The sequence below is a fragment of the Lepisma saccharinum genome, chromosome 8, assembly GCF_977018435.1.
Source record: "Lepisma saccharinum chromosome 8, izLepSacc3.1, whole genome shotgun sequence".
NCBI lineage: Eukaryota > Metazoa > Arthropoda > Insecta > Zygentoma > Lepismatidae > Lepisma > Lepisma saccharinum.
Window position 1 is genome coordinate 31,814,342 of NC_139236.1, and position 18,009 is coordinate 31,832,350.

An 18,009-nucleotide genomic window follows, 5' to 3' on the forward strand; every position below is an offset into this window, starting at 1 on the left:
TCCCTCGATCATTTCTTTCCCTATTCTCACATGTTTTCTTTGCACTTTTGTCTTTTTTCCTGTGTACTAGATGTATCATTATGGTAAAAAGGAAGCATAATCATTTGAAAATTAAATTCGTTCTTTTATTATCCCCCTCCCTTCCAGCCTCATCATTATCTTTTTTTCAATAGAAGTTTGTCAAGCTATAGGACAACTAAATTTAATTCTTCAGCAAATAAAAATTCATTAATATGCCTTCTTGAAAAATGGCCTCATTGAATTATTTTTTTAAAATATTTGCATAGCATTTGCTGTAAAACCACAGTTAAATAATACAGTATTTAAAGGATTTAATTTTCATACAGTATCCTTTCGTGGGCAGGGTTGCTACTGATTTCGAAGTACTGGAAAGTCTTGAAAATCAACTTGTGAGTTAAAAAGTCACTGAAAGATATCTGATGTAGTGTGGTGTAGTTACTCAAAAGTAACAAATGTGGGTCCTTTTTCATGCTCCACTATTTTGCTTCAGCAAAAAAATGTGATAAGTTATGATTAGTTGAAGCTTTCGAAAACATCTGGAAACTCTGCAAAAAGTCCAGGAATTTGTTTTTGACAAAATGAATGGGATCTCTGCTGGGGAAAAATAATATCACCAGTTACGTTTAAATTCATGTAAACTGATAAAGAAAGCAAATCATCATCATCCTTCGCCATTTCCTGCCTCTGGCTGGGTCTGCATAGAAGTCAAGCATACAAGTCTGGTCTTCCACAACTTCTCTCTTTCCATGGTTTTCCAATCTTGTCCTCTTCTCCTAAAACTCACCGCTATCTGCTCTTTCCACCGACATCTTGGTCTTGCCCTTGGCCTTATTCCCACTCCTTGTGCATTGTAAGCTCTTACTGGTAACAAATATATATATTAAAAGTTTGCAAGATAATTTGCTATCTTATATTGGAAGAGTACAGTACTTGGTATCATTAAATTTTATATTTGTACCCAATCTTACCTGAAAAAATTTAGTATTCATCCATCATGAATTTTCATTGTACATATTCTGTTTGTTATTGCATAATTACTTGTTAATATGGAATGCTGTTTCTTCTTTATAGGTAATGACTGGACAAGAAATGGAGCAATGTGAAGTGCCTGATAAATTAACAATGCTTTCATACCTTTCACAAATCTATGATACCTTCCGTGGGGAAATACCACACATCAAGCATCCAAAGTTGGTGAGTTGAATTGATTATTATTATTAACAAGCAAGGCAAGAAAAGCCATTTCTTGATTTGAATCTTTGAGAAGTGTAATAATTATTTTTTAAAAAAAAGATCCTGTTCCACCTTTAACACCTCTTACATTGATTTATAGCAATATTACAAAAGTGTTTCAACAATTATTCATCTTTGTCGATACCACTATTTTTTATTCAGTGTTGAATAGTTCTTTTACTTCTACATCAATGATATCAACAGAATAAAAGATGTACCTGTGAAAATCAAGTAATTTCATAATATTCATGTATAGATCTGAAATGTTCACATTCTTTTGTATTTTTAGGAGGATACTGAAGCTGGTGAAGACGTACAGCCTGCTGCAGCTCCCACACCTCGCATAAGGAATTTGGCACAGCTAAGCCCAGCTCAGAAGGTCTCATTGTTGGGAAGGCTGTCAAACCGTGTGACTGGTCGCAAACGTTATTCGGCAGAAAGGGAAGGAATTGAAGGTGAGAGGAAGACAGACTCAACTCGGAGGCCCAGAAAGAGAAGGAGTCTCGAAAAATTCACCAGCAAATTGGTAAGTTCTTAGCATTTTTTCTTCAAACTGAACTTGTAGTTGCTAAAACTTACTTGATTGACTCAACAGTTAAATCATTTCACGTGGTGTGGAATCTTTATCTCTCTTTCCTCACCACTAATGCCAAAATAGCATTTGTATTATTTATTTTGATTATTATTGATGTTTTGGGGATTGCAAGATGTGGTAGCAAAAGATTATACTAAAATGACATACTCGGTTACCTGCGTAACTGTTTTTTATGATGTTCTATTAATTTCAGTGACCACTGTCACCATCCTCTCAGGAACTTGTACTGTTTGCTTGGTGAGCTTCTGTTTCTAGTTTTACAGCATGCTGCCGGATGCACTGTTGTTGTCTGTTCATCCACGTTGTCGTCTGTTGTTCCTTGCCAACTGCTGCAGTAGGTATCAATGTTTAATTCATGTGAGAAGTGCATAAAGTCATGTGCGCTCTGATAGACAAAAATCAAGGAAATATGTGCCATTATGTGCTTCCTACAGCTACAGCACACCCGGTAACTGTTACTGCTGTAACAATTAGCAGTAAGAAACAGCGGACAATGCCATGGAGCAATAGGCAACAACAGAAACTCAGTAAGTAACAGTACAAGTTTCCGAAAGGCCACTGGAATAAATAGAACATCATGAGATCCATGATGAAGAGGTTTTCTCAGCGCCTGGTGATTTCCAGATAGGCTTCCGAGCTTTCGAGGGCTAATGTCACTCTCATCTTAAGGGATTGAAGTTGAGGTCGTGATTTCTCTGAACTCAAGTTGACTAATAGTAGAAATGATCAAACTAGTACCATGCCCTTTTGTTTGGCAACCTCTGTACTGTAAGATCTACACTTCCATATCATTTGACTGTTCCCTCTTCTGGCTCACATGATGCAACTGATGACCTACATTTCACCTCTTCATAAGGAGATAATAGAAAGTAATGTCAGATATTGTGTCTATTATGAAATGTGTGGAAGGGTTGCTACCCTGAATGCAGACAATATATTCATAAACTATATGAATATATACCAATTGTTCATCCAAACAACGTGCTTTTTTTAATGTTGTTCCCTGCTACCACCTGCACAACAATGGTGCAATGTGTGCCCAAACAATATGTGAGCCTTTCCAGAATAGCATGTTTGCTAAATTATTTCAGGAAAGTATTTTCCATTGTAAGGAATGACAGAATTTTAAGCCAGGTCTTTTCCTCTCTCAAACTTGTATTTAAAATTGTAACGATGCGAATTGAAAGGTAACCTTTACTCCATGCTAAATATGCAGTCTTTCTATCAGCGCTGTACAGACATATATATTCCATCAAATTCATATATGAAGGAAGTTGTAAAATGAAATTATTACACCTTGCTTGGAATATCTGTAACATTTTCAGTTTGATTCCTTGGCATGGCAGAACTCTTTTTGTTAGGATCTCTGCCTGTAATATTGAAAATTATTAAAGTGGAATTTAATCTTGTATGAAGTGTGATAAAATTTCTTATTGTGCCTTACAACAACAACAACAACAACAACAAAAGAAACATTTTATTTTTCAGTAAACCCCATACAGTTTTTAGTTGTAAATTGTATATGAGAGTAAATGTAAATTTGTATGTCTTCTGTAAATCCTGTTTATTTCAGGTACCGCTATACTCTTGCATGCGCCCAGTTATAATTGGTGTCATATTTTTGTTAAGCATTAGTGTTGCAGCTTCAGTTCTAGCAACATTTTAAAAGTAATATAAAAATAAATTTTGAAGTACATGACTCAAAAGGATTTGCCACAGCAGGCAATGTTATTCCCTGTATAGGTACTTCTTTTACTTCATTTAAATAAGTGAAATTACAAGTAGAACTCCTTATTGCTTTGCATAAGTTTATTTGTGTGCTACCAAACTTCAGTTAAGTTCTTTGCTATCTCAAATTCTGTACAGTCTTGTGTAGATTTGATTTATTGATATTTTAAGATCTTATGTTATAACCAATGAGAATAGTTCATTGCAGCACATGTACTAAACAAGAAAGATGATACACATAACTGTTTAAGAAAACACAGTCCTAGGTCAGTGTCAAGTACAGTCGTGAAATATTTCATCAGAAGGTCTGATGTGGATCGGTTATTTCTGATGAACATTTGAGTATTTATGTGCAATTTGTATATGTGAACCAAGTTAACTTGAAAATTATTTGAAGTAGGATTCTCTTGAATATAACTCGCTAACTGCTACCTGAGTTGTGTTTAACTCATGCTAGTTTCATGTCCGGGGCCTCGTGAAGCGTAAGACACAATGCTCAGAAAAAAAAAACAATAACAATACTCAGAAAAAACAATAACAATGCTTGAAAGAAAAATGCTGTGAGCCAAATTATAACTCAAGGGGTGTGCACCGTAATAATTAATTCTAGCGCCACGTGAGTTTCATATGACTCACGCCCATAAAATAATTAATCATGTATATTTTTATAAATATAATTAAATAAATAAAACAATTTTTTACCTAATAATCAAGAAACATATTGATTTCAATGTTTTTATTATATTCTTGAAATAAAACATCGTGGCCCCAGGGATTTTTTTTTATTGTGGCAGTCAATGTGTTAGGCACATAGATGATATACAGGGAGTCCATAAAGTCCTGCAAAAAAACTAAAACTCTATAACTTGAAAACTATTAAGTTTATTAACAAAATATTTGTGTGTACTTACAGCAAGGTTCAAAGTTTATTTCCTGCTTGTTAGGTTCATCGCCAAACCTCCAATTGTGCACCATTCACGTCCAAACACTGTTGCAGTCTTTTTGTGAAACCAAGAATTGCGTGCTGACAGTGCTCTCCTGGGATATTCAGAATCACATCTCTTATTTTTTCTTTTAGGTCATCCAGATTAGCTGGTTTCTGTGAATACACCTCTTTCTTTACATGTCCCCACAACCAATAATCGCAAGGTGTCAAGTCTGGTGATCTTGCAGGCCAAGGTGTGGGCCCTCTTCGGCCAATCAATCTACCTTGAAATTGTTCGTTAAGAAACTGCCGAACTTCAAGGGCAAAATGCGGCGGCGCCCCATCTTGTTGCATGTGGACGTCATTGATGATGCCTAACCTATTAAGTTTCAGCGATTTCATTGGACTCTGATGCACGCTGTCCTGCACTGACTAAATCACATCGTCACTCGATCCTGGCCTTCCACTGCGTGGCAAATCTGATACACTTCCCGTTGCCTTGAACTTTTCATACCATCTCTTGATACTTGAATTTGCTGGGGGTGGTTTACCATATGTTGTCTGGAACTTTCTCTGCACTGAAACACAAGATTTTAACTCTGCAAACCACAGAACACACTGTGCCTTTCCTGGATGGACGCCATCTTAAGTCACATGATCACGTGATTACCAGTGCAAGCGTCACTGAGCAGTGTGGCCAGAACAAAACTTTAAACTTCCACCCTTCTCACCCAAAATATGTGTATTGTTAAACGCAACAGCTAAAAAGTTATAGATTTTTAGTTTTTTGCAGGACTTTATGGACTCCCTATATAACAACTTACTGATTAGGTGAAATTTATAGCTCAACTAGGGATTGAACCTGTGTCTTTGGCATTTTGTGCCAATGTCCATTCCAGATATACTGCAACTTCTCATTGCTATTGAAACCCTTGGATTTCTGAAGGATAATGTCACCCTGCTGCATTTGAGGGAACTAATTCAACTGACCTAGCTATATGAAATAGTTTAAGGCACACAGTACTTACTGAAAACTTATAAACTTACATGGAAATGTAAGTTTTGGAAATTGTTGGGAGGCCAGAGGTTAGCTTCATATCTAAATGATAGAGCATTGCTAAGGAATAATGAATGAAGACTTACGTTTGATTCCTGGCTGAACTACAAACTTCATGTAACTTTCAAGTAAATTAGCATTCTCTTCTTGAAGTTTGAGATCAATAAAATATAAAATAACATTGCACAGGTTTAACTTCAAAACTATATGTGTGAAATTCTTTGGTGCAAACGCACATGTAGTCAGTATGAGCTTAATCTCATCATTCCCACAGCCTTGTTTTCAAAACTTAGACAGCAAGTTACACATCAGCTCAGAAGTTGCAAGTACTTGTGAATGAATTGTTTTATGAAGTTTTCACCTATTTCAGTTTCGTAGTATGCATAGTACTACCAGGATTATTGGAATATTGTATCTTTCCGAAATAGTTCTTTGGCTATCTACATATACCTGAATAAATAGCTAATCTGTATAGACACACTGATATAAAGCATAAACACCTAATCTGTTTTGTTATTGTCCCACTTTTCTTCTTGTGTTACTTTAGTTTTTAGTTTTTTATTTCAGGAGCAGCACAAGGATTGTAGAAAACTCACTTGAAGTTAATTTGTGGCAAGAAAAATAATTACTGACTAGTGTAAAGGGTATTCATGAAAGGAGAATTGAATGTGGATAAAATGAAATGAACAAGTATCACTGATCAGATTTCATATTTAGTCAAGTTGATAAATTTCCTTTCTTATAACAGGCAATATATGATGCTTGGGATGATAAGTTAAAAAATTGTTGGGAAGACGAAACAATAGGTAGGACTTGGATGGATGAAGATGCCAGGAAGCGAGTGGAAGAAATTCGCCAGAATAGAATAGAAAGACAAAAGCGTAGGCAGATGCTGAGGTCTTTGGCCAATCAGCGCTTTTATAAGAGCATGCGGCTGCTGGAAGCAGAAGATCGGGAGGAAGTGAAAGAAGAGCCTCACGAAGACTACTCTCTGTACTTGTACCGACAGACTGCACCGAGTTTCGAGTCAAGAGTGAAAGAGTTGGAACAGAAGCTGTTCTACCCTGTAAGATTGCATTGAGATGTGCATGAGAACCAGAATCCTAAATAACTACCCTCGATTCCATGTGTCTTCATTAACATCTGTGTTGTGTTGCGTGAGTGTGTCAAACGAGAAACTGAACTAGCTTTGTGTGAAGCTGAATATGTCATGTGTACTTTACTAATGAGAGTTTTGATATTTTTGTGCTTGTTTTGCTGCAATTAAAAATATTGTTCAATGTAAGACATTCAGAGACATGGCTGATTGTGCTCAGTGTGTGTACATTTTAATGCTTTTACAGTCATACCTGTTATCTGCTGGTGTTGCATTGTGGTACACATGATGCGAAAGAAAAAATGCAGCTGAACACAAAACATTAACATACTTAACAAGTAAGCAGATATTACAACTTATACATGTTAAAAGACATTTATGATGATAATGGTAACTATGGGGAAAAATTTAAAAAAAACTAGGTTGATTAGAGGTTTGAGGTCCGACATATACAGTAGAACCCCGATTTAACATTCCCAGATTTTACATTTCCTGCATTATACATTCAATTTTGATTGTCCCAACATAACAAAATGCTATAAAAGTTTCTCTGATTTTACATTTTTCCCACATTTTAATATTTTTCAGCTTGGTCCTCTGAAAAACGTAAAATCGGGGTTCCACTGTAATGTTCACTGGTATACTAGAGCAAAGACTTCTGAAACCACTTTAACTAGTGACACTTGAAACAGGGTGGTGAATTTATATACAATAGCTGGTACCCCATTAATACTAACTAGAAGGAAGGTTGGTAATGAATCTCAAATAGATTTTGTGAAGCATTTTTCTAATTGTTTCAAGTTTCAAGGTGATTCCATTTCATTGCTTTAGATGGATGCTTTAGATGCTAAGAAATATGATTGTCTTAATTAGACTTAAGCGAGTTACTAGCAAGTAAGTAACTTGCTTATGTGGAATTAAAACATGAATTCTTTATCTTATTAGGAAGGTAGAAATTTGGTAAAGCTTGCTGCTTCATAGACAAGCTAAGTAGATGTGGATAGTTTAAATGGGATCCGAATCACTAAAATTTTGCACCAGGAATTAAACTCAGGAAAGAAATACGTGGGTGAATCTAAAAGTAAGTTACACCCCCCTGTAAAAAACAAACAAAACACATTAGAAAGATAAAATTATTGGACGAAAATGCATGAACATTTAACTTTTTTGGACATAGTCATCAAGGTGTTCCAAGTACTTTTCGTATCATGTGACCAGTTTTTCGATTCCTTGTGTGTAAAAATTCCATCCAATTTCTTTGAACCACTTTGAGACTGCTTCCTGCACTTCCTCATCTGATGCGAAACGCTGACCCCCTAGGTCTTGTTTGAGAGGACCGAAAAGGTGGTAGTCACAGGGTGCCAATTCAGGGCTATAGGGAGGGTGAGACCACACTTCCCACTTGAATTTCTGCAGTAAATCCTGTGTGTCACCAGCTGTATAGGGGTAGCGTTGTCGTGAAGAAGATCAATCCCATCACTCAATCTTCCGGGCCTTCGATCTTTAATGGCTTTTCTCAGCTTCTTTAAAGTCTCACAGTATGTTGCGGCATTGATTGTTGTTCCTCAGGGCACAAACTCACTGTAAACAATGCCTTCGGAATCGAAGAAGATCGTCAGCATGACCTCTCGAACCGTTGGACAGGTTTTGGCTTTTCTTGGCAGTGGCGAATCCTTGTGTCTCCATTCCATGGATGCCCTCTTTGTCTCGGGAGTGTATTGGTGCACCCAGGACTCATCTCTGTGATGATTTGCTCAAAAACTGCGGACCATCCGTGGAATAATGCCGAAGAAATGACAGCGCAGCATCAAAACGTTGAGTTTTGTGCCCGTCTGTTAACAAGCGTGGCACCCAGCGAGAGCACAGTTTACAATAACCCATCTGATCACTAATCAGCATAGATGCACTACCATAGGATATGTTCAGTTCACTTGCAATCTCTTTAATTTTCATGTGGCGGTTAGCAACAATGATTGTATTCACATGCTCTGCGTTGTCGATAGTGTTCGCAGTTGCAGGCCACCCGACACGCAGTGCGTTGTTTACGTTCGATCTTCCCTCTTCGAACATCTGGCACCATTTTGCAATCATGGGGCGTGACATCGCATTCTCACCATACACCTCGACAATTTGACGATGGATTTCACTCCGATTATGCCTTTGTGCCCACAAAAATCGGACGACGGAGCGCACCTCAATTCGATGTGCCATACTCACACTGTGATTACTCGCATACTAAACCAGCTCAAGCACTGCTGCTTCTGGTGTGTGAAGAAAACATTCCAGACAGTGTTGCCACCAAATGTGATTATTTTATCTCTCTTAGTACAGGAACATGGGTCAGGTGTAACTTATTTTGTGATTCACCCTAGTAGTTCCCATTTTTTTTTTTGGATTCATTGTTGGCCTCTGATACACACACTCTTTCACACACAAACTACATTTATGAATGACTTTTCAAAAAATGATGATATAGTGGAACCACAGGCAAAAAAGCCTGCCTAGACCCGTGACTCCTGGGCATCTTCCTCCCACATGAAGGGGAGGGGCTTAGTGGAACATGCTTCCTTATGGGCTGAGTTGAATTGATGGAGGGGAAGGTGTGCTGAGACTTTTGGCCGAAGGTTCTTTTCCTTGTGGTCACTCTATACTATTCAATTACTTATTTGGAATGTACAAAGTGAATTTTATTGGCTGGTATAGTAATCGGGGCAAAGGTTTACAGCATCATTAGAATGAAGACATTGGAAAACTGACACATGAAATCCATTTAAAAATCCATATGCAAAGCTATAATTGCTTTAAATCTGTAAAGATCATAATTAGAAAGTTGATTTTTTATAATATCCAGCATGTTATATAGTTAGAACATTGTTGTCTATAACCTTTAGAGTGTCCATACTAAACTAGACTTGAGTTGCAATAAGGCTGAGAAACATTGTTGTTGAAATTCTTAACTGCTACAATTTTTTCAGTGCTCTTAGTTTATTTATATATTTATTTTTGTTATTATAGTGGTACTCTACAAATCTAATGTTATTTGTTACACCATAAATTTAACTCTTATTAGTTTTCACATTCCAAGACCATATGTTAAAGTTAGAAAGAAAAAGATGTGTCTGTTTGAAATAAATTGAAGAAAAAATACTTTCCAGATTTTAATTAGATGTTAATATTTGAGCGAATTAAAGTAAATGAAATTACATAATGAAAAAGCAAATGATTTCTTAAAACAAAATAGGGGAAAGTAAAAGTACATGAAACAGAATGGAAAAATTATGAAGGAAGAATTTTTTTCAAGCAGAATTTGGATGTTTCAGATTAATTCATAATATACTACAACAGATTTGAGGGGAGAACAAAGTGTCTAATATCAGATTAGACTTTAACTTGATATCATTTGTATCTAATAATTGTTCAAGAAATTTAGGAGATAAGAATGACAAGAAAAACCATTTCATGTTCCTGCCTGTTCTGTAAAAGTGTTTTTATTTTGCTCAATGAAAGAGTAATTCTTTTTTTTTTATTCACTATGACAGTCAACCCTAGCAATATAGCAAAACAAAGGGTTTTCTGTTCCATGCATTGTCCACAGGGTACAGAGGGGTCCTCTGTAGCCTCATGTTCAATATTTTCATTTTATTAACATATATTGTGACATTTGGTTATTGTGCTCATTTCATTAATATACAAAACCGTAATTTACAAAATGAACTCTTTATTTCAGGTAGTAATACAACTTTTATATTATTGTTTGCATTCCGAAATATGAATTATTACAGTATTACAAAGAGAAGAGCACTATTCTTTCTATTACTATTTCTGAAATACATTTCTCATATATTACAAAAACAAGTTGTTTTTTTGTATTTACTGTGTAACTCTATTTTCGAGAATATAATACAGCTTTTATATTATTATTTGCATGTCAAAATATGAAGTGTTATTTATTACTCTATATTTATAAACCACAATACAATCAGCAACAACTGTGATTGAGAAACAATCAAATGAGAGGAATCATCTAGCCAAATGATTGCAGACACCTACAGTAAAAATATGGAACTAAGTGTTCAAATCAGAAGAGATGTTGCAAGATTCATTACAGCATTAATAGGTTCCTGAAAATGAACAACATGTAGGCTTTGCAGGCCCACAGCCAGAAATATTAAGGCCGGCTCCTGTGGCAGAGTGCTACGACGCCAGGGGTCTCAGGTTCGAATCCCGGCCTGAGCTTGGATGTTTGCGAGTGTCCATTCATCAATTTCATCATACATCCTTATTTTCATTAGCCAAAAGTGGCTCAAAAAGCGAAGTTAAATAAAGCAAATCAATCAATCAACCAGAAATATTATGATTAGCCCACTTCAACTGAAACAGCCTAGATGTAATTCTTGAGGCATTGAAAGCAATATTTGTATATGTATTTGCAATGTATTTCAGTGCTCTCTGTTGCTCTTGTGCGAAAAAAAAAAAGTATTCTACTTGTTTGAAACACACGATTGAGAACTTGTGCAAAAGTGTAATACATTTTAGAGTTATTTTTGCTGCGTGTGTATAGTTGATAACTATATTAATGTAAGACTGTAAGGAAGTTCATGTTAAACTGACAGTGAATGTTGTGAATTTCAGGATAAGGAAAGTAGAGCTCAAATTGACTTAGCCTCTAAAGAAGCTGATGAAGATTTTAGTGGGCGAATTAAGGAACTGGAACAAAAATTGAGAGGAACTGCTCCAACAGAGAAGAAGCCAAAGGATTTGCTGCGTGCAATAGGTAGGACCACCTATACTTGTAATTTATTTATTTACACCAATTGTATTCACAATACCATATTTGTACATATAATAACCTTCCATGTTGTGTATATTTGTATGGTTTGTATACATGTTATGGTGTTTGTGCTTCCATATACAGGGTGATTATAAAGTCACTATACGTTTCCGCATGAACAGGATTTATTGCATAAAATACAATATGCACTGAAACACTGTAATCTCAGCAACTGCTTCAGTAATGTGTTGGTTCAATTGGACAATACTGCGGATCTTCACCTCTTACACCTTAGAGTTGATAAACCTCCAGATGAAAAAGTCTTAAGGGGGGGAGGTCATTGTGAGGCACGACCATGTACTGGGGAAAACTTTGTTTAGGTGATCCCGAACAATGATGAAAAATGGGCTGGTGCCCCATCGTGTTGGTACGCAGTAGGGAGCTTGGTGTTCCCCAGTCCACTGTGGTATGAGCCACAGGTGGTAGCTGATGGGATTATGGATACTGAGTCTCCTGGTCGATACGGTGGGGCTATGTGTGATCTTGTCCTATACACTTTGCACAAGTTGTGGTGTTATGGCTGGCCTACCGGCACGTTCTTCATCCATAACAATACCAGCTCGCTTGAATTTGTTGACCAGGTTTTTGATAGCCAACCTGGTCGGGCCTGGTTTTCTGAATTTCCGGGTGAAGTCTGTCCGCACCTGTTCATACGTCATTCCATGCAGACATGCACAAACAATGGCTGTTCTTTCTTCTATTGTTAGCATTGCTTCACATAACCTGCAAAAGAAATGTATTTTGTCACAATATCACTAAAATGTATAGAGACTTCACAATCACTCTGTATTGCAGGTGGTATTTTAAAAGTACTATAAGTTGTTAACTTCCATTGTGAAAAACTACAATTTGATAAACCAAATGTGATTTCTTTTTTTTTAAATTTAAGCTCCAAAGAAACTATGCCTTTATTAGAAAAAATACATATTTGTGGCATGTTAATTTTTATAAAAAATATTCAAGTATTCAAATCGCATCATATTCAAAGATTATATTTACTTTGAAGGGAAAATCGAGAAAACTGACTGGAATGTGAAACAAATTGAGAAGAAGATTTTGGAGAACAAGATGGGAGGAGCAGCCAAGAATGAGAAACCAGAGACTGTACCAAAGTGGAGTAGGGAGAAATTTGATGATAAGGTATGGTTTGAATCACAGTTATTTATACCTTTTAAATTGCTGTGGAACCCCTATTTTACATTTGTCAGGGGAGAAGGTTGAAAAAACTTTAAATGCAGGGAAATGTAAAATTGGATTTCCACTTTATTTGGAACCTTAATTGAAAACAATATTTAAATTGCTTGAAAATGGCTTTACTATGTAGACCACAATTTGTAATTTTGAATCTCTCAGTACTTACTTACAGTTATTAAAAAATATATATTTTTATTATATAAATAAATAAAAATATAAGGTAAAAGTCAATTACTTACCACCATTTCATACCCGAAACCTTTTCCTTGATTGATAAACTTGACGTGGCATGGTGGTGATTCATTCCTAGATAGTGCCTGAAGAAGGGGGCGGTTGACCCCCCGAAACGTAGCATATATCGATGGAGGAGACTCGCGTTTGCATAAGTAATTGACTTTTACCTTCTATTTTTATTTATTTATATAACAAAAATATATATATTTTTAATATTTGTCATAAATGAGTAATTCACACAAAATAAAAATATGAACTTACTTACATATAAAATAAATTATACATCGCCTATGATAACAAATGCATATACACATCTGTTACTAAAGTGTTACCTTCATTATACTTCATGAGGCCTTAAAAAGATCGTTTCGCGGGCTTGCAGCAGACACAATATGGGGGTGTGTCTGCGAGAACCAATCAAGTCCTCGAATGAGTGAGTCCGGTTGCCACAGCTAGCTCGCTGCACCCTTCTGGAAGGGTGAGTGACCTCGGCCTGTTTGTTCGGCTGAGGAGCAGACGACACGAGAGTATCGGCAATAGTGTGCGAGCGACGTTTGCTGTTAGCCCACGAACCGCTCTCTCTAAGGCCTCCTGCAGTATAGTGAATATTTCATGGTCTGAGCTACACCTTATCCTTTTGTCATGTGGCTTTGAAACCTTTTTGAGATATCACGTATATTATAGGGATTGGCTTAAATGTTTCCTAGCAAAATATACTCAAGATAATGCAGAAAGTCAATGAAATTTGAAATTTAAATTTTTCATAGTGCACATCTAAAATTCTGAATCTCTGTAACTATTGATATCAAAATATTACTCAAATACAATTGTACTGGTTAATATGCAATAATGTACCTTTTTCAATCTGGAAATGGGTATATCAGTATCTAAACAGTTGTAATTGTGGAAATATATGTTGTATCGAATATTGTGGAGGTATTAGTGAAATGATTCAAATGCTGAAAGCTGTAGACATGCATTCACCTACATACCTGCATTATATTTTTAAAAGGTTCTATGCTGAAAATCCTACTGTAATCCCTCAATAAATTGAAAATCCTGTGTCAGATTTTCTAGTGTGTCTTTTATCTTTTGTGCTATCCAGAAACATGGATATAAAGAATATAAAGAGGTAAGTTATACTTCCAACTGTACGTGGTATGATAAGCTCAGTTTTATTTCTGCTCTCCAGTTCAGTGTTCATTCTCCTTTAATGGAAAATATTGCTTTGCACTATGTTAAGTTTTACAGAAGTTGACCATTGCAGTGATAAAGTAAAGTGCTCCCCTGTGCTTTGCACCATGCAAATGTGATACATTTAATAAATAAATTGTCAATGTGTCGGCCGATGCTAGTGGTGTCGCTATCAGAAAGTATTGGGTTGGATTTAATTTAATGATACTCGCCGATACTTTCATGGCATTTTGATTTTTACGAGGGTCCGAAAAATTGGACTGCAACCTGTATGCAAAATTTGAAGTTTCCATTTATTTTGCACCAATATTGTATGAAAAACTGTAATTTGTGATTACATAACAGATATTCTAATATTCTGGTGTAATTCTTTAATATTTTGAAGTAAAACTCTGTTAAAGGATGCTTATAATTAAAGTGGAATACTCCCCCAATATTAATATTTCAAGTATCAGTATCGGTGACTATCAATAAGAGTATTGGCATTTGTATGGGTATCGGTTCAAAGTGGTATCGGCTCAATCGTAGTCTTTATAGAAATACAGGATTATTCAAAAAAGAACTACCTGGTTTCTTGATTTTATTGTGGGGAACTTATGGAACATGTCATCATAATATGTATGTACATCTGTGCCTGGTATCAAAAAGTTATTTTTTGCATAGTTCTGCATGCTGCTGGTTCCACACTTTGCCACCAGGAGCGTGAAATGTAATATGGCAGCATCTGGAGAGGAGAGGGCATTCAGTGTCCTGCAAATCGGCGAAAGACTGCAGTGACAGGCAACATTTCAGAAAGAGTCATCAATGGAAGAAAGCATTCATAAGTGGTATTAACAATTTGTTGCTACAAGTTGTCTGTGCAAAGTGAAATCCAGTGGCCGACAATTAGTGTCGAAAGAGACTGTGGACCAGGTTCGCTAAGTTTTCCAGTGAAGCCCACAGAAATCAACAAATGAGGCAAGTCAAGAGCTTCAGCTGCCACAAATAACTGTCTGGAAAAATTGTCAGTGCAGAAAAAAGATGGCTCTCCTCCAGATGCTGCCATTTTGCATTACGTTCTCCTAGCGACGAAGTGTGGAACTAGCGGTGTGCGGAACTATGAGAAAAAAAAAATTGTTGATATCAGACACAGACGTACACCCATATTATGATGATGTGTTTCATAAGTTTTCCACAATAAAATTACAAAACCATGGAGTTATTTTTAGTAACCCTGTACTAGTAATGGGCCAATCTGAAATTATGGCTGAGTTGATACCACTTTGAACAGATATGCATACCGTTTCAAATACTCTTCAGGAGCCATGTCTGCTGCGTCCCTGCTGCCGGCTGACTGTCGCTAGCCAGGCCAGATCCAGTTCGAGCCCTGTGTCGTGATTCAGATTCTCCTTTTCCTCATGGATGGCTATTGCTTCTTTGATAAATCTGTCCCAGTAGTTTGATGATTTAGCGATAATTTCAGTGTTGCTGAAATCTATTCTATTGTCCCCATTGATTGAATGTTCGACTAGTCCTGACTTCTCCGGATGGATATTCTTGATGTAACTCTGATGTTCTCTGCAGCATTGTTCAATTGTCCTGCCTGTTTGCCCAATGTATGATTTACCGCAGTTGCAAGCAATCCAGTAAACTCCAGGTGTTTTGAGTCCTGTGGGTTCAGTCCTTGTCCTTGCGGGTTGCATAGTATAGTAGCCCAAGAGAAATTATTCATCATTCGTCACTTCAGGACTTACTTCAAAAATAATGTTGTTGCTGTTTGTTCTTAAAGTGCTCTCATTTTTCATTCAGTTCCTGGCAATGGAGAAGAAGTTACTGGGGAAGGGATTCGACGAGGAAGCTGCAGCCAAGTATGCGGAACTGGATATGACATTGAAACGCTTGGAGAAGAAGGTGAAGGAAGGGAGTTCTCTGGAGATGGGCCAGCGGGGGAGCAACAAAGTGTCCGCCATGGCTGAGCAGTTCTCTTCCAAACTTGAACCAAAGGAAACTACTAAACCAAATATACCAAAATCAGTAAGTGATGTCTAGCAAAATTAGGTGAATGCATTCTGTATCTTCTGTTCACAAGTGTAAACAACGAATAGTAATAAATAAGTGTGTGTTGGCAATGCATAATGTTCATGATGTCAACTTATTCATATTTTTATATTATTTTATATTAGGGATAGGAGATACTAATCGGTACTCTTTTGAGTACTGGCAAACACAGGTATATTGACGTATCAGCTTATCGGTAAAATCACAAAAAATTTTACTGACTCAGTGTATCTGTAAATAAATGTTAATATGTAAGTATCCCATTGAAACTTGTGTGCTTCATAAATTTGTTAATGAAGTAATCAAATTATTACTATGTGTCACTCATCCATAAAATTTACTTTTGTTACCAAATATAATGAAAATTGAGCTATAGATCAGTATCAAGGGTTAAATTCAAATTCATACTTCCCAATATCATTGATATCGGGTGATTCTGATATTACAGTTTTGACACTGCCCTGGGGATAATGTATACAGTGGAACCTCAATTTTATGTTTTTCAGGGGACCAAGCTCCAAAAGACTTAAAATGTGGAAAAATGTAAAATTGAGGAAAATTTTATAACGTTTTGCTATGTTGGGACCATCAAGATTGAATGCATAATGCAGGAAAATAAATTGGGGTTGCACTGTATATCAAACTATAAACAAGCACATAAACAAATACAAATATAATAATGTATCTATACTTGAAATTGTTAATGTCTCCCAGTGTGTTTCCTCGTCGTCATTTGAAATCTTGTTTCTTTCATGGTTGTGCATTAGGGTGGGCCATTCTTATAGATGTGAAATTTTTATTTTACAAAGTCCACAACGTAATAGGTGCCAAAAGATGTGGCTAATGACAAGTAATAATTATGCAAAAAAGTTTTTGAATTTAGTAGTTAGTAGTTAAAAAAAAAAATTACCATTTTTAAGATTTGCAAATAAAAGAAAGTTATCGTTTTTGATAGTATAATTAATAAATGAAATATGCAATATCATATTATAATGCAGTGAAACCATAAAACTAATTATAATCCACTTGCAAAGTTATGGAATAAGATGTCAGACAACTTTAAATTCACTTTTGTGTTCAAATGAAGGAAATTTTTTTCTTGACTGAATCCTTGCACCAACAAATCCATCCCTGGTTTCCGGGCCGATGACTGCAATTGAAGCCTCTGTAGTAAGCTTAACACACCTCTCAACCGCTTGTGTATGGCAGGGAAAGCGAGGAAACTCTAATGTTGGTTCGTCAGAATGCTCTATAAATGGTTGGAGATATTCTTCAGTTACGTTATAGAAAATTGGCGAAAATGTGACTTCGACATCAGCCCAGTTAATCAGTTCGATATAATATGTGGCATTGAAATTCAAATCTGGGAGTACAAATTGCCTTCAGAATTCGTCTTAAGGCTAATTCTCTCACAAAACTACGATCATCGACAGCATGTTAAGGAGGAAGTTTTCTGGGTGAAGAAAATATACATTCCGTTGAATTACAGGGTTATTGACTTTTTTTAGGTCCTCATTTAAGTAGCCCGACAGTTGTATTGTTCTGAATACATGCTGAGCCCCATTTTTGCAAGATGAATGGGTCTTTATATCAAACCACATTGGGATGTATACTTTTACCATGAATTCAGCAAGGATTTTTAAATACACGATTTGCCTTTGTAAGCCACCTCGCACGAGAAAGCTTTCCATGTTGACGATTCGCCAAATTTGATGGGCAATAGCCAGATGAGACTGCTTGATACACCTCAAATAAATATTGTTGATCGCTACTAAGATCTTCTGGATCCACTTCTAAAGAATTTCCTTTGATAGTACTAAAGTTCACAACCGGTAGTTGCTCACAATTTTCAAGTGATTTTCCA

The 18,009-nt window shown here is 36.2% G+C and overlaps 1 protein-coding gene across 6 annotated transcripts in view; it reads left to right on the forward strand.

Moving 5' to 3' along the window:
* Window positions 1–18,009, forward strand: part of Mical (Molecule interacting with CasL) — a 282,128-nt gene that overhangs the window by 211,490 nt on the left and 52,629 nt on the right. For 4 of the 6 annotated variants that reach the window (XM_083126409.1, XM_083126408.1, XM_083126413.1 and 1 more), the window contains exons 12-18: window positions 1,093–1,215; window positions 1,544–1,780; window positions 6,308–6,625; window positions 11,288–11,429; window positions 12,493–12,626; window positions 14,020–14,046; window positions 15,897–16,121. In XM_083126409.1, coding sequence (XP_082982535.1) covers window positions 1,093–1,215; window positions 1,544–1,780; window positions 6,308–6,625; window positions 11,288–11,429; window positions 12,493–12,626; window positions 14,020–14,046; window positions 15,897–16,121 — 1,206 coding nt within the window. The remainder of the gene's footprint in view (window positions 1–1,092; window positions 1,216–1,543; window positions 1,781–6,307; window positions 6,626–11,287; window positions 11,430–12,492; window positions 12,627–14,019; window positions 14,047–15,896; window positions 16,122–18,009) is intronic. The other 2 variants (XM_083126412.1, XM_083126414.1) reach the window with 2 other exon arrangements.